General features: G+C 40.7%; 1 protein-coding gene across 1 annotated transcript in view; it reads left to right on the top strand.

Moving 5' to 3' along the window:
- Positions 1 to 23,559, top strand: part of IPO9 (importin 9) — a 61,490-nt gene extending 37,931 nt beyond the window's left edge. The window contains exons 17-24 of the mRNA XM_073666691.1: positions 4,908 to 5,036; positions 5,135 to 5,410; positions 5,844 to 6,010; positions 9,885 to 10,018; positions 17,237 to 17,362; positions 19,946 to 20,032; positions 22,264 to 22,340; positions 22,430 to 23,559. Of these exons, the coding sequence (XP_073522792.1) occupies positions 4,908 to 5,036; positions 5,135 to 5,410; positions 5,844 to 6,010; positions 9,885 to 10,018; positions 17,237 to 17,362; positions 19,946 to 20,032; positions 22,264 to 22,340; positions 22,430 to 22,540 (1,107 nt within the window). The 3' untranslated portion in view covers positions 22,541 to 23,559. The remainder of the gene's footprint in view (positions 1 to 4,907; positions 5,037 to 5,134; positions 5,411 to 5,843; positions 6,011 to 9,884; positions 10,019 to 17,236; positions 17,363 to 19,945; positions 20,033 to 22,263; positions 22,341 to 22,429) is intronic.
- Positions 23,560 to 24,555: the final 996 nt, after the last annotated feature.

The raw sequence follows: 24,555 nt of genomic DNA, 5'->3' as shown, positions 1-24,555 counted from the left end.
CTTCATAAAGTGACAGTGGTCAGAATTGAAAAAATTGGCCCGGTCACGAAGGCAAAAACAGGCTCTGGTGCGAAGTGGTTAAACGAGGGGTAACAACAATTTTGACCACGTGTGTACATACCCCGGCAGAACTTTTCCTTTTTTGGCCTTGTTTCAATATGAATGATAACAAAAAAAACTTTCTCCACTCATGGTTATTGTTTGGGTTAAACCATTTATTGTCAAACTACTGTGTTTTCTCTTTTTAAATCTTAATGACAACCAAAAACATCCAAATGACCCTGATCACAAGTTCACATACCCCATTTCTTAATACAGTGTATTGCCCTCTCTAAAATCAGTGACAGCTTGAACTCTTTTGTGGTAGTTGTGCATGAGGTTCTTTATTGTCTCAAATGGTAAAGCTGCCCATTTTTCTTGGCAAAAAGCCTCCAGTTTCTGTAAATTCCTGGGCTTTCTAGCGTGAACTTCACGCTTGAGATCTCCCCAGAGTGGCTCAATGATATTGAGGTCAGGAGACTGAGATGGCCACTACAGAACCTTCACTTTGTTCTGCTGTAACGAAAGACAGGTTGACTTGGCTTGTGTTTTGGATCGTTGCCATGTTGGAAAGTCCAAGTATGTCCCATGCGCAGCTTCCGGGCTGATGAGTACAAATTTGATTCCAGTATTTGCTGATAACGTTCTGCATTCATCGTTCCTTCAACATTTACCAAGTTTCCTGTGCCTTTATAGCTCACACATCCTCAAAACATCAGCGCTGCGAACCACCTCCGTGCTTTACTGTAGGAATGGTGTTCCTTTCATCACAGGCCTTGTTGACCTCTCTCCAAATGTAACATTTATGATTGTGGCCAATTTCAATTTTTGGTCTCATCACTACAAATTACCTTGTACCAGAAGTTTTGAGGCTTGTCTCTGTGCTGTTTGGCTTATTGTAGGCGAGATACTTTGTGGCATTTACACAGTAATGGCTTTCTTCTGGCGACTCGACCATGCATCCCATTTTTCTGCAAGTGCCTCCTTATTGTGCATCTTGAAACAGCCACACCACTAGTTTTCAGAGAGTCCTGTATTTCAGCTCATGTTATTTGTGGGTTTTTCTTCTCATCCCGAACAATTTTTCTGGCAGTTGTGGCCGAAATTTTTGTTGGTCTACCTGATCCTTGATTTGGTTTTTACAGAGCCCCTGATTTTCCATTTGTTAATCACAGTTTGAACGCTGCTGACTGGCGTTCTCAATTCCTTGGATATTTTTTTGTATCCCTTTCCTGTGTTATACAGTTCAACTACCTTTTCCCGTAGATCCGTTGACAATTCTTTTGCTTTCCCCGTGACTCACAATCCAGAAACGTCAGTGGCTGGATGAAAGATACAAGAGTCTATCTGGATCCCAGAAACTCACTCAGCTTTAATGCACACACACTGATTACAAACAAACAGGTCAGGTGAGGATGTTACCTTTAGTAGCCATTCAAACCCATTTGTGTCAATTTCTGTGCATGTTATCAGGCCAAAATCACCAGGGTATGTGAACTTTTGATCAGGGTCATTTGGATGTTTTTGGTTGTCATTAAGATTTAAAAAGAGAAAACAGTGGTTTGATAATAAATGCCTTCACTAGTAACCATGAGTGGATTAAGTTTTTTTGTTATCATTCATATTCTCTGAAACAAAGCCAAGAAAGGAAAAATTCTGCCGGGTATGTAAACTTTTGAGCACAACTGGAAATATTTGAAGCATTCATAGGGTGTGGTCCTTTAGAAAAACACTGAGGGCAGGAGATAGGGAGGGGCTTTTTAACCTCTTTGTGTTTCCTGTCCCAATTATGGTGGGACGGCTACCTCCTGTGGTGCTGTCTTGGAGGGTTCCTAGAAAAGGAATTACTTGTAAGTCTAATAATATTATCACATCCACAGGGGCTTGGTGACTTCATTAGTGGGACGACTAGTCTGGAGAAAAAAGTGCCCTTTCAAAGTGAATTAGCATATTGCCATCCATATGCTGTACCTGTTTTTCACAGACTCGCTTGTATTGGCCCTTGTCATCTCTGCTGCTGGGAAAAAAGCACATATGCATAGCACCATAGGTTATAATGGATACGAATAGTATCCCGAAAAAAAAACATACCACACGAAGTGGAAGCATGAACATGTGAATGAGACCAAAGACTGAGCTTAGTAAAGCAGCTCCTGAGAATGAAGAGGAGGAGCTTGGTTAGCCCTTCAGATGACGATCAAACAGAAGGCTTTTTAGGTGTAGGACCCTCTTACAGATAGAATGGTAGCAGAGGAGCTTCAGGTTGTGCCTGGGATCAATATGCACAGTTTGCAGATGTTGCACCTTCAATCCAATAGGTACTTTTTTAGAAAACCTTTTTTCAAGCATGTGCAGTGAATATTTGCACGTTAATGACTAGGCCAATTTGTACAATTCTGACCACTGTCACTTTATGAGGTAATTACTCTGGAACGCTTCAACAGATCCCCCTGATTCTGAGATTGTTTTCTCGTGACATATTGTACTTCATGACTGTGGTAAAATTTCGATATCACTTGCGTTTATTTGTGAAAATGGAAATTTGGCAAAAATTTAGCAATTTTCAAAATTTGAATTTTTATGCCCTTAAATCAGAGAGATATGTCACACAGAGTTAATAAATAACACTTCCCACATGTCTACTTTACATCAGCACAATTTTGGAACCAAAAGTTTTTTTGTTAGGGAGCTATAAGGGTTAAAAGTTGACCAGCGATTTTTCATTTTTACAATAAAATTTACAAAACCATTTTTTTAGGGACCACATCACATTTGAAGTCACTTTGAGGGGCCTTTATGACAGAAAATACCCAAAAGTGACACCATTCTAAAAATTGCACCCCTCAAGGTGCTCAAAACCAGATTCAAGAAGTTTATTAACCCTTCACATGCTTCACAGGATTTTTTGGAAAGTGGAAGAAAAAAATGAACATTTAACTTTTTTCACAAAAAAGACCCCAATTTTTATTTTCACAAAGGCATCAGGAAAAAACCTCAAAAATTTGTTGTGCAATTCCTCTTGAGCACGCTGATACCTAATATGTGGGGGAAAGCCACTGTTTGGGCGCACGGCAGGGTTCGGAAGGGAAGGAGCGCCATTTGACGTTTTGAATGTAAAATTTGCTTAAAGGGAAACTGTCAAGTCCTAGTTGCTATATAAACTGCCCCCAATGGCTTGCTAGTGATTCAATGTGCATCACTAACAAGCTGTTTTCATGAAAATCGGTGGTAGTATAATGTTATATCGTTTTATATACTTTATCTTACCTGCTCGTATTCAGTCATAGCGGTTTGATCCTCACATTCAGTCATGGACGGACGCTGTGTTAATTTAGTTCTGGTGCCACCCATGACATTTGAATACTTCTCCTGGCAAGCGTGATGTTTGACCAGCTGCTCGACGTGTGCAAATGCACATGCGCCCCTCAAACATCGCGCTTGCCGGGAGCAGTATTTAATTGTCATGGGCGGCGCCAGCACTAAATGAACACGGCGTCCGTTACTGACTGAGAGTGAGAATCACACCCCTATGACTGAATACAGCAGGTAGGATAAAGTATATAAAATGTTATAACATTATACTACCACCGATTTTCATAAAAACAGCTTGTTAGTGATGCACATTGAATCACTAACAAGCCATTGGGGGCAGTTTACAAAGAAACTTGGACGTGACCGGTTCCTTTTAAATAATTAGCGGACACCATTTTGCATTTGGGGAGCCCCTGATGTGCCTAAACAGTGGAAACTAGACCCCTCGGGGATTTATCAAGGGGTATAGTGAACATTTTGAACCCGGTACGACACAGAATTTGATAACATTAGGTCATGATATTGAATAGTTGTGGGTATGCCATTCCGCGTGTGGTAAAATTGATAATGCGGCGTTATTCTTCAGGTCAGTACGTTTACAGCGGTACCACATTTATATTGTTTTTTTATGTTTTGGTGCTTTTACACAATAAAAACTATTTTATAGAAAAATGAATTGTTTTATTCTGAGAGCTATAACTTTTATTTTTCCGCCGTTGGAGATGTATGGCGGCTTGTTTTTTTGCGGGACAAGTTGACGGTTTCAGCAGTATCATTTTTATTTACATTCGTCTTTTTGATCGCCTTTTATTTCATTTTTTGTTTTGTGGTATGATAAAGCATCGTTTTTTGCTTCTTCTTTTTTACTGTGTTCACTTAAGGGGTTAACTAGTGGGACAGTTTTATAGGTCAGGTCGTTCCAGACGTGGTGATACCAAATATGTGTACTTTTATCGGTTTATTTTATTTTTTTTCTCTTTCTGACACTTTTTATTGGCTGGATAGCATAGGAATGCGGCACCATCCCTGTGCTATACAGCCTGCCGGCACTGCACAGGGAGAAGTTACTTTGGTCGTGCACAGCGCATGATCCAAGTAACTCCTTGCCTCCTGGCGGGTCACAGTGACAACATCCGGGACCCAGCACAGACACTGCGGGACGCCACAGAGGAGGTGAGTATTGGCGCTTATCTTCCCTTCCTCCCGCAGTGCTGTGATCAACTTCGATTGCAGCATTTCGGGGGTTAATGTGCAGGGACCGGTGCGGCACCGCTTCTTGCACATAGTATCGGGTGTCCGCTGTGACAATCAGCTAACACCCGGGGGCGATCGCGTCCGCACAGCCTGTGTGCTGGGGAAATCGCCAGGACGTACTAATATGTATCTGGTCCATAAGGCCCAGGGCACAGATACATATTAGTATGCCTTGGGCCGGAAAGGGGTTAATGCAGATGTTTACATTCAGTAATATGGCGTTATTGAAATGTTTCTGAAATCTGCAGACTATATGAAGTTTTCATCTAATTTAATCACGTGTTTTGTATCAACTGTTACAGACTTCAATTGATATTTTAACCACCGTTGTGAGGAACACAAAACCACCTCTTTCCGAACTTCTTATCTGTCAAGCTTTCCCTGCAGTAGCTCAGTGTACCCTGCGAACAGATGACAATGCGATCATGCAGGTAATCCTGATATTCTATTGTGCGTTCAGTTTTGGTGCTTTTTTTATACTTCTGGTGAGTTGCTTATCAATTGTATTTCGACTTTACTTTTTTCCCAGAATGGTGGCGAGTGTCTTCGTGCCTATGTTTCAGTTGCACTGGAACAAATTGCACAATGGCATGACGACCAGGGACACAGTGGTCTCTGGTATGTTATGCAAGTAGTTAGCCAGCTTCTTGACCCTCGAACGTCCGAATTCACAGCGGCATTTGTGGGACGTCTTGTATCTACACTTATTTCTAAGGCTGGTCGGGAGTTGGGTGAAAACTTGGACCAGATTTTAAGAGCAATTCTCAGCAAGATGCAGCAGGCAGAGACACTCAGTGTCATGCAGGTAGTAATACAGAAACATTATGATCCATTTGCCATTTATTGAAGGAGTTTGTCCAGTTTTGGGACAAGTCTGTAGTTACTCTGTGATTGCAGACTGTCAAATCAAGACAGTGTGCGATGTGCATGTTGGTATGATTCCCAGGTATTGCTGTTGGCAGCAGGTGGTCACATGCCAACTAGTCTCATCCAGCTTCTTTTTGTTCCCTCTTGTTGAGAGAAGACTTACCTGTCTAACTGGCAAGTGACCTCAAGTATGCAAATTAAATACATGCTTTCACCTACCGGTACTTGCATCAGCAATTGTGAGCTTAATCGTGCATGATGCTTTAATCATTTGGCCGTCTCGTACAGTGACTGCACACGTTTGTCCCAAGCCTGGACACCCCTTTTAAATCAAGATAATTCTCTATTTAACTTTTTTTTTTTTTCCTTAGTCTTTGATCATGGTGTTTGCACACCTTGCAAACTCACAATTGGAGCCATTGCTTGAATTCCTTTGCAGTCTTCCTGGCCCTACTGGTAAACCAGCTCTAGAGTTTGTAATGTCAGAGTGGATGAGCCGACAGCATTTGTTCTATGGACAGTATGAAGGCAAAGTCAGGTGAGACTTAGTTGGACGTTTGTTTTTCTTTTTTTTTTTAAATTCTGTAAATTGTTAATATTCATAAGATCTTTTTTTTCTTGACCGTTCTAATTTTAATTCCAATAGTAATAGCATAGCTTTTTCTTGGATATACAGTACAGACCGAAAGTTTGGACACACCTTCTCATTTAAAGATTTTTCTCTATTTTCATGACTTTGAAAATTGTACATTCACACTGAAGGCATCAAAACTATGAATTAACACATGTGGAATTATATACTTAACAAAAAAGTGTGCAACAACTGAAAATATGTCTTCTATTCTAAGTTCTTCAAAGTAGCCACCTTTTGCTTTGATGACTGCTTTGCACACTCTTGGCATTCTCTTGATGAGCTTCAAGAGGTCACCGGAAATGGTTTTCACTTCACAGGTGTGCCCTGTCAGGTTTAATAAGTGGGATTTCTTGCCTTATAAATTGTGTTGGGACCATCAGTTCTGTTCTGCAGAAGTCAGATGGATACACAGCTGATAGTTCTACTGAATACACTGTTAGAATTTGTATTATGGCAAGAAAAAAGCAGATAAGTAAAGAAAAACGAGTGGCCATCATTACTTTAAGAAATGAAGGTCAGTCAGTCCGAAAAATTGGGAAAACTTTGAAAGTGTCCGCAAGTGCAGTTGCAAAAACCATCAAGCGCTACAAAGAAACTGGCTCACATGAGGACCGCCCCAGGAAAGGAAGACCAAGAGTCACCTCTGCTTCTGAGGATAAGTTTATCCGAGTCACCAGCCTCAGAAATCGGAGGTTAACAGCAGCTCAGATTAGAGACCAGGTCAATGCCACACAGAGTTCTAGCAGCAGACACATCTCTACAACTGTTAAAAGGAGACTTTGTGCAGCAGGCCTTCATGGTAAAATAGCTGCTAGGAAACCACTGCTAAGGACAGGCAACAAGCAGAAGAGACTTGTTTGGGCTAAAGAACACAAGGAATGGACATTAGACCAGTGGAAATCTGTGCTTTGGTCTGATGAGTCCAAATTTGAGATCTTTGGTTCCAACCACCGTGTCTTTGTGCGACGCAGAAAAGGTGAACGGATGGACTCTACATGCCTGGTTCCCACCGTGAAGCATGGAGGTGTGATGGTGTGGGGGTGCTTTGCTGGTGACACTGTTGGGGATTTATTCAAAATTGAAGGCATACTGAACCAGCATGACTACCACAGCATCTTGCAGCGACATGCTATTCCATCCGGTTTGCGTTTAGTTGGACCATCATTTATTTTTCAACAGGACAATGACCCCAAACACACCTCCAGGCTGTGTAAGGGCTATTCGACCAAGAAGGAGAGTGATGGGGTGCTACGCCAGATGACCTGGCCTCCACAGTCACCAGACCTGAACCCAATCGAGATGGTTTGGGGTGAGCTGGACCGCAGAGTGAAGGCAAAAGGGCCAACAAGTGCTAAGCATCTCTGGGAACTCCTTCAAGATTGTTGGAAGACCATTTCCGGTGACTACCTCTTGAAACTCATCAAGAGAATGCCAAGAGTGTGCAAAGCAGTCATCAAAGCAAAATGTGGCTACTTTGAAGAACCTAGAATATAAGACATATTTTCAGTTGTTTCACACTTTTTTGTTAAGTATATAATTCCACATGTGTTAATTCATAGTTTTGATGCCTTCAGTGTGAATGTACAATTTTCATAGTCATGAAAATACAGAAAAATCTTTAAATGAGAAGGTGGGTCCAAATTTTTGGTCTGTACTGTAGCTTTCCTTGTTAAGTCATGTTCAAACATGGCAGACTTCTTTTTAGTGAAAGTTTAAAAATTTCATTCACTTGAGCAGAAAAAAACTTTGTTAGGGCATATTGCCGATTATACAATAGCCAATTTGTATAGGCCATTGAGTGTCTCAAAAAACTTGCACTGATGTACCTGACAAATTGGCTTTTTTAAGGGGTTTTCCCGCAGTAAATCAGGAGACTTGGTGGTCAGACATATGAAACCGGTCCATATAACAGTCCTTAATACAAGGGACTGGCAGTGGGTCTCTTGACCTGACCTTAACAGCCTTATAGGAATATGTTAACTTCAGGTCAGGAGACCCGCTGCCAGTCCATGCGTCATGGGCAGTATATGGACAGTGTTACAGGCAGGGCTGTGGAGTCTGAGTCTGTGTCCATTTTGGTGGAGTCGGTATAAAATGGACTGACTCCAACTCCTAAAATCTATAATAAATTGGGTACAGTAGTTCAATGCGTTTAGTGGGGAATATTTTTTCATAAGAATTTGGGAAAGTTCTGAAATGTCCTATAAATGTCCATCCTATTCCTGATCTAAGGGTCTAGACTTTTAGCTGAGATTAATCTGTGCTACAGTAAATTTATCACTTAAACATGAGCCATGTATGAGGGAGTAGGAGTCTTGGAGTTGTTGGCATGGAAATTTAGGAGTCTGAGTTGGAGGTTTGGCTTACCGATTCCACAGCCCTGGTTACAAGGGGCATCTGAATTAGGCTTTAGAGTCGGGCTATTAAGTTAAAAAAAAAATTGATTTACTTAAAAAATGCATGGCCATTTTTCAGACGAATCGCAGCAGTTACTTGTGAATTTACTGTTGAATTGTGGATTTTCCGTGCATTTTTCTTTCTATAATACTAATGGTCAAATCTGGAAGTGCTTGTGCCATGGTTATTTAATAGCACACTTAATTTCAGGGCTCAGTATATATGAAAAATGAGGAAACACAGCTTTACACTGAACATGTGGATGATACATGGGTACATAACATTGGGTAAAATCATGACTAGGTGGGTACATAGAGGGGATTGCAATCTACAAGAGTACACAAAATGGTAAATGTGGGTAGAATTTGCTTTGTTTTTGTGGCAGTGTAATGGCAGCAGGTAGATATATATAGATGTCGGCCGAATGATGATCCCCGACTCCCTCATGCATAGGAGCACTCAGGTGGTCAACCAAGCCTGTGTTAAGCCCCTCACTGAGAGACAGAGCTGCACAGACTCATCTGGCGGCTTGCTTCTTAGAAAGCATAAGGATCAGCATTCAGAAATCGAAAATGCCGGGTTCTTCTGTCCCCTGATATCATCGGGAGGCCCCCATTCTTGAGACAGTCGGCCAAACCCGTTGAAATCGATGGGTTTGGATAGCGTTAGTCTAATATGTATATAAGGGCCATTAGAGGTGGTAGGAGGTGACAAGGGCTTGGATATGCCTTTTGAAAGACACAGCAGAAGGTTAACCCAAGACTAAGGAAAATATGGAGCTAATTATAATTTATAGGACTAATGGGGGGTTAGGTGAAATAGTTGAAAGGTAATGGAGTCAGTTTCCTTTAGATGTTGAGTTTTAGAAAATGGAAGAAAAAAGTCAAAAAAATTAGTAGATGCTATGGTGAGCGCACATCACATTTGAGCCATTATAGAGACAGTAAGCCGAGAAGGTAGGTGATCGGAAGACGTTTTTATTACTTTCTCATCCATACTCTAGCATAACATACTATATAGTATAGTGGCGAGATCATTATAAAGTATTTGCTGCAGATTGGGCATGTGTGATGTTTTTACGCCACCATTCTTGTATAGTGTCTTTAATAAATTCATTCCTAAATGTTCAGTTGGTGAGATATGAGGGGATTCAAGAGAGGACCATGTCTTTGATGCCAAGGAATGAGACTGGTTTTCAATGGAATAAATGGCATAGAAGGCAGGGTAAAGGTTTAGAAGGAGGTGGAAGAACTTCCAAAATAGGTCAAAAAAAGTCAGGAAATTATAATTCTAAGAAGTTAGTATTTTAGCAAGTGCCATACAATGAAATAAGTCACTGTGACAACTTCCTGAGTTACTTTATGCACCCCTTGTTCCACAGCTCAGTGGCTCTTTGCAAAATTCTTCAGTATGGCATTACCATGGATGACAAGAGACTTCAAGATATCAAAGTGAAAGGAGATGAAATATTTGATATGCAAGAAGGTATCCGCACAAGATCCAAGACATCCCGAAGTAAGTTCAGTTTTTAACTTTAAAATGGTTTGCTTTTGGTAAGAACATAAAATTTGTTAGCATGAATTAGTCGTGCATGTCACTTATGTAAATAATTAGTATTTGGAGAAAGGCACTTGGTTTTTCCCTTTGCTCCCCTGCATAGCCTCCACTTCAAAAATTAGTTGTTAGAATTGTAGGGTGCAAATCACAGATAAGTTACCCCCTATAGTGACAGATATGCAGTTCTAGTCAAGAGACAAGTGTATTCCTTTCACACGAAAAACAAATTTATGCTACTGCAAACCATGTTGGTCTGAGTATCGGTTTTGAGTCATTATGATAAACCCTCTTTATTCATGTTGTAAGGATTCTTGAGTCAAAACAATGTGACGTTTATTTCCACAGGTTGCACAGCACCAAACATAAAACCATAAGCACAAAATCCCAAGCCTTGTCCAGTCGCTAACTAAACAATACTGACCCTGGCTATTTATACGTTAAAGCTACCCCCAGTTCGGTCAAACTAAATTTCTGTTGTCCATAGCAACCACTGATACTTGCAGTTTGGTGCTTACGTCACTGTGCAGACTCCTTTCAGAGAGATTCTGGTTCGTATCTGCTCAGCTTCACCACGCTGACTGAGAGTAAGGTGAACACATGTCCTGGTTCTTAGTCGCAGCTAGCCAGGTGCATCTAATCAAGATGATATCAAGCTTATCCTACCTAGCTTCCTTACAGTGCATACACTCGCCTTTGTTACCGCAACCAAGTACCCGAATTCCTCCTCATTCCAGATCCTGCTATGTGACCTACAATATCTAGGTCAAAATTTGACCTCCACTTGAGTCAAATCCTTCAACAGATAAATTAATAGACGAGTTTGCTTTGCCCAACAATATGATTCCTTTACCTTCATTGGCAGCATGCTTGTACTATATTCTGCAAAACCCACCATATTGCTGTATATAGTTTAAATCACTTCAAAGAAGGACCAAGATGGCACCAACTGGAGCCTTCAGCAAGCCCTGCCTGTCTGAGTAACCAATTGGCACCCTGCGATTCCCTAACAGGAGGCCGATGGGAGCCGGTGCGCATCGGCTGTGACTTCATTTATTGGCTGCTATCAGAAATTGAGTTGTTAGAGACAGATGTTGGCTATTTAATATAGCCAGCATTTATCTGTCATGTGGGGAGTGAGCACACATGGTGAACACAGCGCATTTCGGACTGTTATGCCCGTAGCCAGTAAGAATGAAAGTGAGCAGCACATGATTAAAAGTATTTTTTATTTGTATACTACTCACTTTGATTCTTACTGGCTATTTTGGTTCTTTTACTTTTTCCATCTACATAGGTTACCTAGTTGTCCACTGTGATGTTCACCCAGCAGTTGTTGCATTTGTGCTTTATTGCTTCATTTACTGGATGTAATCTACAAAAGGGTCTATTGTGTATGTGTACGTTCATCTACCATAGCTTTTGTTTTTTCTTGCGGAATTGTATTTGTGCTGCTTTTTAATGATGTTTGTAATTTTTGTGCCTTTGTTTCATCCCAATCTTCCAAGAGCCATAATGTTTTTTTTATTTTTCCTTCCACATAGCTTTTTTTTGTGGGACGATTTGCAGTTTTTTATTTTAATATATCCTTTTATTGGGGTTTTTATAAAACATATAAAAACATACAAACAAAGCCAGATTTGAGAAGAAAATCAAGCGCCCTTATGCAGACTGGGCATAATTATGATTATCTGGCCAAACACATGAGACAAAGTAAAACATTAACATCATTTTTAACGTCTAAACTAAGATCTAGCTTATATTACAACTAATTATAGCCATCATGGAAGGGTAGTCATTCTAGTCAAGTAACTATTCCACCCTATTCTTTGTCCCCTTTTTTTAATGTATGCGTAGTAGTTATTTTTGAGATCCTCCAAAATATACCACGCTGTAGAAGTGAATGGTTCAACCATTTTTTTTTTCATTCAATGAGTAACAGGTTATAATTAACTGTTTCCACTTTAGTAGAAATTTGCCAGCTTTCGTTTCCTTATTATTGAGGGCATCTTGTTGCTCAACTCCCATAAAATGTTTCATTTGAGCTGTCAACTCTGAAATGGGAGGAGTGTTGGGGTCTAGCCAATATTTGACTAGCTGTTTTTTTGCCAAAATGAGCAGAGTGTGGAGCAATCTAGGAGGGCCTCCCATCTTCCTATCAGGGTTCTCGGTGTTACTCCGGAAATGTAACAGGGCTAGATATGGAGAGAGGGTATATCCTGTACCCTGAATAGTGTGAATCATATCTAATACTTGTCCCCAATATAAAGTTGACTCGGGGCAGAACCAAAGGCCATGTATGAGGTCAGAATGAGGATGGTGGCATTTAGGGCATGCAGTTAGCCTATTTGATAGCGGATCTTTTTTTCGGTATATTGAAGGCGTAGATGGCTCCATGCATTATTTTATTTTGAGTTTCTCTCCATGCTTCACTTATAATGTGTTTCCTAAACACACTCCAACCCAATCTGATCTCAACGGGAATTTCCACGTCCTCCAATTGTTGCTTCCAATATTTAAAAAAAAATGTCCGGGTGCACCCCCAACAAATTAAGTTGCGATTTTTAATGACCCAATTCTATGAAGATGTTTATATTGCCATATGATGCTGGAGAGATGCCTACTAAATGGGTTGACCAGGACTTACAGTAGGTGTTAAATTTCAGATCAGTTAGGCTCCTACACTCAGCACCTCTACCAATCAGCTATCTGCAGGTCCGATTGTGGCCAAATGTATGCAGTGTATGGAGCCAGAACACCACAGTAATGACCATTCTCTGCTCCTGTAGCTCATTTCCCATGCACTGCAATATCAGAAAAGCCTCTTTTTACATTATTATTGAGTAGAGGTAGTGATACTTGGGGATACAAATGAAATGCCTGCCCACAAATTAGGTGGTATAAAGAAGCCTCAAAGGGCGTAATGGAGGAGCAAACAGGTCAGATTTAGTAATTCAAGAACAACTCATGTAAATGCTATAACATTGCTTATTTGACCCTTTTATAATAATGTAAAGACAACCTCTTTAAAAGAAATCAAAAGATGGTATCAGTGGGTTTCTGTTAGATAATAGCTTCTTCGGCAGTCTTTGGGTTCGTATCAGTCATCTGGTTCTGTGCGATTTCTCTGTAATTTATATAAATTCAAGGACTGGGTGAGAATGGCAGGCGACACACTTCCAGTAATGCCATTTACTAATTGATCCCCTTTCATGTTTCCGAACTACTCATAACAGTAGCTTTTCTAATATTGTTTCATTACTTGCTCGTCTTTTGTGAGCGGTGGGTGCAGGTCAGGTGATCTTTTGTTTCTGCTCTATTATGTCCGAAACAACCCTATTCTGAGTTCAGGATTTGGACGGAATGAGAGGAGCGCATCACTCTACTTCTGATGAAGGTGGGACTGCCTTGAAATGATTGACAGCATATCTGAGCATGTGCACTGCGACACGAAAAGCCCACAAAGCCTCACTACACAGTATTCTATCAACACACAGCCCTTTTCGCAGTATTATGTCTCCATACAGACCCCTAATCAGAATATCTCTACAAAGCCCCCACTCTGAAAGATGTATCCACACAGCCTCCATGCAAAATGATGTCTCCATACAGCCCCCTCACACAGTATTATGTCCCCCAAAGCCCTTCATGTAAAATGGTGAACAAAAAAAATAAATACTCACCTCACCCTGCTGCGCTGCACTGAGGTACAGCTAACCTGATGTAATGACATCATTGCGCCTGCTGTGCTTTCAAACGTGTAGGCTCAATGATGGAGGAGGGAGCCGATGGCTCCCTCTTCCATTATTGTATTCACTGGTATCTCATCCAGATACTGATGCATGTGAGCCCTGGGCAGGCCGTGGCCACGTGGTGCGAGACACCACTGCTTAAAGCCCTTGTGCTGTGCCAGCCCACGGGCTGCACCAGAACAGCCAAGCAGCCTCATGTAGCCCACGGACTACACTTTGTCCAGGTCTGCTTTACAGTGTAGGCACTGGCCCCGCAATTGACACTCTGAAATGTGCTTTCTAATGACAAGAACATCACAGCGTTTGTCAATTTAAGACGGTGGCACCTTCACTGTAAAGCTTAAGAAGGATCCGTAAAATGACAATCTTATACCCCATCTTGTTATAATTCATAAATTGTATTTTTCCTTTAAATATTTTTACTGGGTTTTAACAACATATGAAAACAGAACATTCCAATTAAGTTCAATAATAAAAAAGTTGGTAGTTGTTAATATTATCATTAAACATTAGAATATAAGTATAACTAGCTTGATTAGGTATTATTATAAGCTTTTACATGAACCAAAAAATTGTGTGTACTGCAGCAATGTAGGGAAGAAAGGCGGGTGGAAAGAGAGAATGAGAAGGAAAAAGGGAGAGGGTGAGGGGAGAAACAAAAAAAAAACCGCAACTTATTGAAACCAGCACTTCAGAAGAGACCATATCTACCACTACATTCTATTTTAAGTATTATTTTCTGACAACCAGATTGCCAGGCCATTCCCCTCACTGAATAATATCCAACATGTCTATTGGTGATGAAAAGCTATGAGGCGATTGTTATCATGTGCAATCATGTTTTCCATTTTCATAATATTATTAACCTCCTCCACCCATTTGCTCAAAGTGTGCGTTTTTGTGGATTTTCAGTGATGTGGAATGATTGACTTAACAGCTGTTAGAAAGTGCCTAAGGAGATCTATCTTTGCCTTTGAAATTGAATCCAGAATAATGGAAAGTAGGCCTATTTGGGGGGAGGGTGTGACTCTGCTACCAGTGAGTCTATTGTACAGTGAGAAAATTCAATTCCATAACCCACAAACCAATGGGCATCCACAATATATATAACACCGACCTGGCTACACCGCCAGCGCAAGTCCGACACAGGGGAAGATCCTATGTAGCACAGTGGGACAAAGGTACCATCTAGATACAATCTTAGTTTTTTTCCTGAGTATGGCAAGTAATGGGTATGAATGCTTTTTGCCAGTCCTCTTCTGAAATTTGACTTCCTAATTCCTTCTGCCAAGACCCAGTAAAGGGTGGAGGGTCACTGCAGGTGTCCCTTTGTGTTGCTTTGTATATACAAGATAGAAGTTTAGTACAAGGACCTACTTGAGTAATTAAGGTCAGAGATATGTGAGAATTAATAAATGACCTGAGCTGAAAAGACAGCCAGTATAGACGTTACCTGGACAAGAGTCACCAAGTTCTGTTAAAGAAGGAAAAAAAAAAACCCATGAAAACGTGTCTCAATCTAACCCCAGCGGATCTGTCATAGATTAGTAATGAGTTCACACTTTAAGCAGGGGGGAATCTGGGTTGTTAATGGGCCCAACCTACGTGATATAGATGATGAGATTAAGAATTGCTCCCACGTTTGCAAAAAGTGTTAAGCGAGTATTGGTAATTGTTTTGTTTGTACATGTATTTTGTTGATCCAAGGTAGAGATGTGAGTGTTCAAGGAGTTCCAGTTTCACCCACTGCTTATGTACCACAGACATGAACCAGTCCACTGCTCTCATAAGAATCTTAGACTGATGGTATTTTTTTTTTAGATCGGGCAGACTGGTGCCCCTTTGTTCTTGGGACAATATTTTAAAAACGTATCCTAGACCTCGACATTCCACATACAAACTTGCTAATAGCTTTAAGACGGGAGAAAAAGGTCCCTGGAACGCAAACAGTAACTGTCTGGAATATAGAAAGAAGTTTTGGCAAAATGTCCATTTTGATCATATTAATAGAACCAAATCAGGACAAGGGTTTCAGGTTATAATTCGTTAGATCTTGAAGAGTTTGTTCAAGGATGAGGGCCTAGTGTACGGTGCGCCCTGTCAATCTCCAGATCCTTATCAATGGGATCACCAAGGATGATATTGAATAATGTCCCCTTATTCCGATATTATTGTAGTGATTGCAGTTTTCCAGGTCATCAGCCATATTAAACAGATTGTTTATTTTCTGACTGTGAAGATCCAGTGTTTGAGCATTATGATGGCCCACAACTTGTATGACATCATCCTCTAATCTCTGTACCTTGTCAGTAAGCTGTGACCGGCTACAAGTGATGTATTTCAGTTTTGTTTGTGGTCTCCAGCCTCTGTATATATTCTTCCATGTCTTGTTCAGTAGGAATAGACACAATGTAATGATTTAAATCAATGAATGCATTCCCCATATAAGAATGCCTTGTGGCTGGCAAGGGGGGGCGTAAATTCCCCTGTGAAGCAAGCGCTGCTGAGTATGTGGGCTTCGGTGAGCGTACAGGGAAACTTGTGAAGCTGTTATCTTGTGAGGCTGACATTGAGGGCAGAGACACAATGCCGTATTTCTCGTGTGAGGATCGCATCATAAACCTCGTACTGGCATAGAAATCCATCACGCTGTCATGCTCAGATCAGGAGAGGTGCCAGCCAGTCCATTCAGTGCGATGCAATCCTCGCACGACTTATACGGCAGTGTGTCTCTGCCCTAGGAGAGAAGTTGGTGCAGGACATACTGATTTGAGCGGTCTGGCATCACGAGGGTTAAGACTGCTGCTAGTTCCTCGCTGAGGTGAGCCATTAATGGCACTGGCTGTCTGACGGGAAGAGGAGCCCTCTGATGAGAAACACTGACAGAGGTGGAGGACCTCAGATTAACCTAGTCTTTCTTTCCCATAAAGAACGGCACGTGGGAGGCTATAAATTGCTTGTAATTTCCCCAGGAATAAGGTCTGAAGAGGAATCTGTGTATGTGCGCTCTCTCTCTCTGTGCCATGTCTAGACCACGCCCCCTTAAATTATATTATTTTGCTTTGGGATGGTCCTGACAACATGTTAAAGGCCTGGTGGTGACCCCCAGTGTTTTTTCCCCCCTTATTCCGCACAGTTTCCAACTATATGTCAGATGCAATGTTTCAGTCTGTATACGTAAACTTGATGTATTTGTCAATAAAGGTATAAACACGTATGAAATACTTATAATTGTACATCAGTAACTATAGAAACTTCTGACTAATAACTCTAAAAACACCGAAGCACCTAACTTTGTGAAAACTAAAATTTGTTTTCTTCTCCACTTTTTGCCACAATTGAACTGTACAATGAAGCATCACATATCTTCATTGATAAATATTACATTATTTCATTGTTATGCATCTTTGTTTTTTATTTCTTGAAGATCCTCAACGTTTTACAACCATACCTTTATTGATTAAGATTTACAAGCTAATAATTAATGAATTGTCAAGTGTAATTGAAGCTAATGCGACAAGAAACACCGAAGAGGAATGGGCCCAAGCTAACGGTAAGTTTGAGATTCCACCAAGTCAATCTGAACTATTTCCAGCTGACGCCAGGTCAGACAATGATGGATTTTTAGAAGTGTAACTGTCGTGGAGCAGAGAATCTTTTTTCGGTAGTAAGTGGAGGACTGAATCATTGTTACACTTAGGGCTCATGCAGACATCTGTGGATCTTGGTCCGATCACGGACCACAATGCACGGACTGGCCACGGGTCTCCCGACCAGTGTGTGACAGCCTAATATAATTTTTTTTTCTTCTTACGTTTACCGTATGGGTTGAATGTATTTTGATCGGACTTTCATAGGAGTGAAGATTCCAAATTATTTTTATTTAGTTAATGGCTTAATTTTCAGTGGGAAGAAAAGATGGTGATTCTAATTTTTTTTGTTTCTTTGTTGTTTAAGTACCCTCTGGGGACTTGAACCTGCAGTGTGTATCTAAAATCACGGTCACCCATGAAGCCAAGCTCATGGCAGCTTTCAGCAGGCTCCTTGACTGCCTTGGCCATTCATCAGCACACTGGAATTGCGTCATGGGATGTAGAGTGGCTATGGGAGGCCAGACCGCCACATCCCCCAAACCACACTGCTTAAATGCTGCTGTTAGACATTTATGTCAAATGTTCTCAGCTGTATTCAGAACTTCCATCGCAGTGTAAGAGAAAGCTGGCACCTGCACTGCCACTACCCCCACTGCTCCACTTACTGGGGGTCAGTCTCCTTTGGAGATCGGTGAAGGTCCAAGAAGTGTGGGACCTGCATGAGACATTTATGACAAATGTTATGGGTATGCCATAAATGTTTCTAGTAGGACAACCTTTTTAATTTGAGGGTAAATTAGAAGGTAAAATATTCTCTGTACCTTTTTGAAATTGCTCAATATTTACGTACGTAATCCTGTTAATTAATGGGAGAAATGTAGTCTGTAAGATTTTGCTTGCTGTCTTCCGGTATGCTAATGCATGCATTCTATCATGCTGTAAACCACCAATCCAACATACCTGTGTCTGTCTAAAGTGAATTGGACTGACTATCAGGCACAACCACATGTATGGACGTACTGCTAATCTTAGGGGAAAAAATGGTGCCAAGGCCTCTTTCATTTTGCAGATCATGGAGGTACATGTGATTTTGAATTCATGAATCACATAGAGGGTCTCTCCATAGGACTGAGAAAAAATTGGTAGAAGAAGTAAAGGGGAAAATGCTTCATAGGATAAGCATTATACATTATTGCAAAAAGTCAGGCAGTTCATCCAGTCAGGCTAACTTTTTATAATTTGTAATTTTGGCTTGAGAAAGGCCTATCATGGTCGAAATGTTGCTTGATTCATCGATCTCATTTTTAACTACTGCCATATGCTTTTAAAGGCAGAATAAAAGTTATACTTTATCTCCTATGAGAAGTTTTCTGGTGCCTCATATTTCCTTGGATTTTTGAAGCTGATTTGGACCATGTGGGGAGTCAGTCTGACCCTGCACAGAGTGGCCTTTGGTGCATGAGAAACATCCACTGGACTCACCCTTGTGTGCTTGGTAAATGTATTCAAGATGGGAGCTGCCGCATGTGACCCTTGCCCAGAACCAACCTGGTCAGTCGATTGACAAAAAGAATATGGACCTCTCGTCCAAAAATCATACGTTGATCTAATGCCGCTAGGAAAAAATACACGTAACTGAACATAGGTTCTTAGTTTCTGATCAGACCATTCTGACCATTGTGACCAGACTGTATGAAGCCCACTGCCACGTCACAGCGAACCTCTGAGTGGGTGCTAACTTTTTGTAGCCTTTAAGGAGCCGCGCCGTGTGCTAACCACCGTCGCAGCGCCAATGCATCAGCAGGATGGGCAGCGGAGATATCCGTGTGGCCACAGCGTGCTGCATTAGGCTGTTTGTAAGCGCCGGGTGCTGAACGCTGCCCTCATCATTGTCCCCTGTTTGCACTGCAATCAGCGCACCAAGGCACAATGATGAGAGTAGTATTCTGCTGTGTCCTGGTGTAAAGAATTAAAATAAAAAAATCCTTATACTCAGCTGTCCGATCATGTTCCCTGCTGTAATCCATCTGACCGCTAGCGCCGGGGAGAATGACTCGCTACAGCGAGCTGGCCCCTGCTCTGTGCTGAGCTCAGTGACTGACAGGACACTGCTCGCTGCAGCGCGTCATTCTCCCCAGCTCCTCGGGCCACCACAAAACAGTAGATCAGAGATTGATTTATTTGAGGGGTTATAAAAACTTAAGCTGCTCTCTTCAAGAATAAATCAATTTTGTGGCTTTGAGGTCTGAACTATTCTGCCAGGTTACTTTCTGATCAGGGATGCAAGTTCCTTCTCTATAGAGCAAAACTGGAGCATGAGAAACTGCCAAAGATGCTAATTTAGCAATTTCCTACTGTGGCATTCCCATCTGTCATGGCAGAAACCATTCAAATTAAAATATATATATTTTTTTTTTACCTAGTAATACTAATTACCAGCACCATCGCTAGTGTTATGCTGCCACATTCCCACTCTTATAAAAAAAAAAAAAATGCCCTCCTTTAAACACTTTTCATTATTAATTTTTGTTTTTTCTTTTCAGATGATGCAAATGATATGTGGGAAGATGAGGATGATGAAGGTTTGGCTGGACAGCTTTTGTCAGACATTATTTCTAGCAATAAATATGGTAAAAATTTATTTGACACATTACTTAAAATAAGATTATCTATTGTTTGTAATGGTATATCATAGATCTGCTGACAATGGGCGATCAGTGTGCCCCTAACGGCTGGGATCCACTGATCTCAAGACTGAAGGGATTGTTTGCTTTATGGAAACTTCATGGGATTGAATGTGCAATGTGTTATTGGCCTTTGACTATGATCTTAAGGTGCATTTACGCTGAAAGATTATAATGAATGCTCGTTTTGTGATCTTATAATCTACACATGCTGCTGTTCAACAAGCAAAATGAATGTGTTTGGCTCCAAAAACTGCATGTATGATTCCAGCCAAGAATGAATGAATTACTGCCACTCTGCTAGAGACGTTGTAGATCCTTATCTCTGTATATAATGCTGCTATCCTGCCCTTTCTAGGCCTCCAGCAGTACAATAGTCATCTGGCAATGAATATTCTGCCATCTGTTAATAAAATGACTGCTGACCGTACTACACCCTACTTGGAGCACTTGTATCTCAGTACTGTAATAATCTGTCTTCACTGAATACAGATTTTACACAGGAATTGAGACTATTGAAAATGATCAGTCCTGGTGGAGAAAGAAGCAGATTCCTCTGAGATGTATTACATAGTTGCTTATTTTCACGTGTATGATTAATTAATGAAATCAAAAGTAACACAATAATTATTCTTTAATAAAGTTTGAAAAAAATGCTTTAGTTTGATTTATTTTTTCAAATGATTGGTGACATAGAAAAATAATCTAAGGCTGTGTGCCCACGATGCGTGTTTTTAAGCATTTCCGCAGCGGCATTTCCGCTGTAGAAACGTTTAAAAACCGCTTGGTAGAAGGCCTGCCATGTTCCCCAATGATAATCTGCATGTGCTGTGCACATGTTGCGGAAATCTCCGCTGCGGATTATCATTGTGGAAAAAAACACAGCACTACCAATTATTTTGTAGAAGCGCAGCGTTTTCGCCGCCATTGACTTACATTGGAACGCATGGAATCCGCATCACTGCATCTGTACATGGAGAGGAGACTCTACTCCAGACCCGGGTACCATAGAACCTGTAAAAAAAGAATAAAATAAAAAATAAATATATACTTGCCTTCTGATGGCCCCTGGCGTCCTTGTCTTGGCTTTCCGGCAGATCGCGGTGGACTCAAGGACCTGCCATGACGTCATTTAGTCATGTGACGGGTCGCGCGACCGCTGATGTCAGCAGGTCCTTTAGTCTACCGCGAGCTGCCACCAAACCAGGACGCATCGGATAACGACTCCGGGGGCCATCGGAAGGTAAGTATAGATTTATTTTTTTTTATTTTTAAACCTTCTTTAAGGTCACACTATATAAATTCATGCCGGCTGCATGGATTTATATAGTGTGACCAAGTTGTCAAGCACTTTCCAAGTGATGCTAAAATCGCCTGGAAAGCGCTTGACAACCAGCATGCGGAAATGCAAGTGAAGAACGCTTCACATCCGCATGTCCCTGGCAGGAAAACGCATGTGCAATCCGCATGTGCAATCCGCATGTACAATCCGCATGTGTTTTTTCTGCCAGGGAGATGCGGAAACGCTCAGGAAAAAATCCTGAGCATTTCTACATCGTGGTCACATAGCCTAATTGAAAACTGTTGAAAGATAGAAAAAAACAATGTGCTTCTTAGAGCAACATACCCAATGCCAAGGTAGACATGCAGGTTGGTTAGAGGAAAATGTGCTTATCTTCTGGGGTTGTGCAACACAGGCTTAACCCCGGAGGGAATGAAACATGCACAACAATAGTCGAAAATGCAGGACATGGGTGAAGTGTATAATAACTATCCAGTGAAGAGAAAAAGTTGTAGAAACCTAATTTAAAGGGGTTGTCAAGTCTAAGAAGACAAGTCTGAAGTCACTCTGTGCCTGGAGACGTAGTGTCACAATTCCAATGTATTGCGGGTGGGCAGTACTATTTTCGTTCTTGCAGTCACATGCCGACTAGACCTCCACTTCTGAATGTTCTAGCAGAGGAGAGTCCAGTCAGCACGTGACTGCCCACCCGCCCACATGGGGAGTAGTGACAGTGTGCATCATTGCAAACATAGTGACTGCAGACTTTCCTTACACTGGACAACCCTTTTAATGTAATTTTGTGAAAAATATAATCCCTTTTGACTATTGCATAAACATTCCTATGTTTTTTTCTGAGCAATGACTTTAAATAATTCATCACATAATGTTACAGATGAAGATTACTATGAGGATGATGAGGAGGATGATCCTGATGTACTGAAGGACCCACTGTACCAGATTGATCTGCAGGTAGGTCTTATGTAGTTACATGTATTAATCCTTCTTCAAACGTTGTCTTCTTTTCAATACATCCTTGTCTCTGCTCTTATTCTTTATAGGTATACTTGACGGAATTTCTCCAACAGTTCTCCCAGCAACCGTGCTTTTCTGCTTTCTCCAATCATTTGAATGACACTGAACGTCGAGTCCTCCAGTCCATCGGTATATGAGTGTACAACATTCTTAGGAAGAAATCACATTCAAGCTCTAACTGGCAGGATCTTCCTTGCTGGTTGTATCAGCTGAGAAATTGACCCCTCTGTGTGGAGGAGCCACTGTGGAACCTTGTAGATGTGGTCTACTTTTCTTTTGACCCCATTCGGACCAACTTTCATTTTATTGCCATTACCTTTAAACAGATTAAAACAGGAGTTTTGTGACATTGAGCAGTAAGGAGGATTGCAGTGAGCAGCTGTATTCCTAATGCTCAAGAACTGTATCATGTAATATTCAACTGATGTCACTGGTAACCAGCAGCACAGTTCACCACATTTCGCACTTTGGTTCTAGTACGTCTGCTCTTTTAGCTCCTGTAGTTAATACATTCTTTTTCTACCATAGTTATATATGAAAAGTACATGGTGCCTTGTACTATAATGGATAGTATTAATAAGGTTAAGGGTGCAATGTGGCTAAGCGGCAAGTCATCTTCTGCACTTTTTTGTGTCTGTCACCTACTCTCAGGCTGGGAAGAGTGATAATGGGAAGGAGCAAACAGCTGTAGCCAGTTGACCTTAGTTTATTTTATTGCTGCTATAACATAATGTACTGTCTGAAAGAGCGCATTAAGAAATTCTGGTTATGGGATAAAATGCCTCTCTGGTAAGTCCAACTGAGAATTTTATTGGGTCAAATAAATTTGTCTTTGGCAAACAAAGTTCTCAGAAGATGATAAAAGGGATCATAATTTCTGAAAGTTTTTAAGTCGGTATGAGAAGTGAAGTTTCAATTAGGCTAAGCAGGCCCAGTTTCAGGGTTTGCTTAATAGTGATTGAGAAAATTCAAGAGAAAGCACTCGATAAAGGAGATAGACTTTAATCATGTGCCCATAGTTACATATCATAACAACAAAACAGTGAATTTGGAGACATTTGATGTGTTTTCTCCTAAATCCATTAAGAAAAATAAAATATATGAATAATTTATATCATTTAAGGTCTGAGAAATATTTGTGGTGTTCAGTGATACATATGTATTTATGCTTTTGAACGGAAGAATGATGGATAAACTTTTTTTCATTTCATCCTTTGTACTCCACCTTAGTAATGTTTAAATACAACATTTAGTTTACCCTTCCCATACTTTAAAGGGAATTTATCATCTGACAATGACCTATTGTCTAAATCAAGTTTTTGTGTTTAAATGTATTTTTAGAAATTGTTGGCATTGCGCTATATATATTTTATAATCTATATTAAAAATTTAAAGTAGAACGCTTGCAATTTTCACACTGGTCACAAGGGTTATTCTAAAGCCATTGTTTAGGAAATTCACATGTACATTAGCAAGAATAGACTGATTCAGTCAATCTTATGTAATTAAGCATCTAATACGTGTGAGTAAAGGTAATCCTGAAGGGAGAAGGAGCAAGAGAAGCTATGACATCGCCTTTTGTGAATGGTGGGTCTTGTGTTATCAGCTATGTATAGAGGTGTTAAATGATGATGTAATCCTGCCTCTGATGATAATGAGCCTGCTGAAAGCTCTTCCTGAGAAATTACAAATCTAAAATAGCCCCATTGGCCAGTGTGAACATTGCAAGATTAGTAATTTTGTTAGTTAATACACATATGTAAAAATGCCATTTTTTAATACATGGAACTTAAAAACTTTATTTAAACAGTAGGTAATTTTCTGACAACACATTCCTTTTAAATTTGTCACAAGAATGGATCTTTTTACCTTAGACAATTTTACAAAAGTTTGGACACATGGCTGGGCTCGGAAAGAAAATAGAGCTATTTGTTTTTTGAAATGTAAATTTGGGAGCGCAGATTTCACTGGGTTTTATTTGAGGGTGAGGGAGCCGTGTCTCTTTTCCAGAGTCTTTGTTCTACCAGTAACGGTAACGTGGGGAGCCCCCTATATTTCCAGTGACAGATAACGGGCCTGAGTGGGGGCTGGGTTTGTTCGGGATAAGTTAGGGTTGTTATTGGTAACATTTTGGGGAAACGCAACATTTTTT

This window comes from Phyllobates terribilis, unplaced genomic scaffold, assembly GCF_046119375.1.
Source record: "Phyllobates terribilis strain yellow unplaced genomic scaffold, ASM4611937v1 Scaffold_2__4_contigs__length_985480577, whole genome shotgun sequence".
Taxonomy (NCBI): domain Eukaryota; kingdom Metazoa; phylum Chordata; class Amphibia; order Anura; family Dendrobatidae; genus Phyllobates; species Phyllobates terribilis.
Note: the sequence above shows the minus strand (reverse complement) of the source record. Positions and strands in the feature narration are given on the sequence as shown.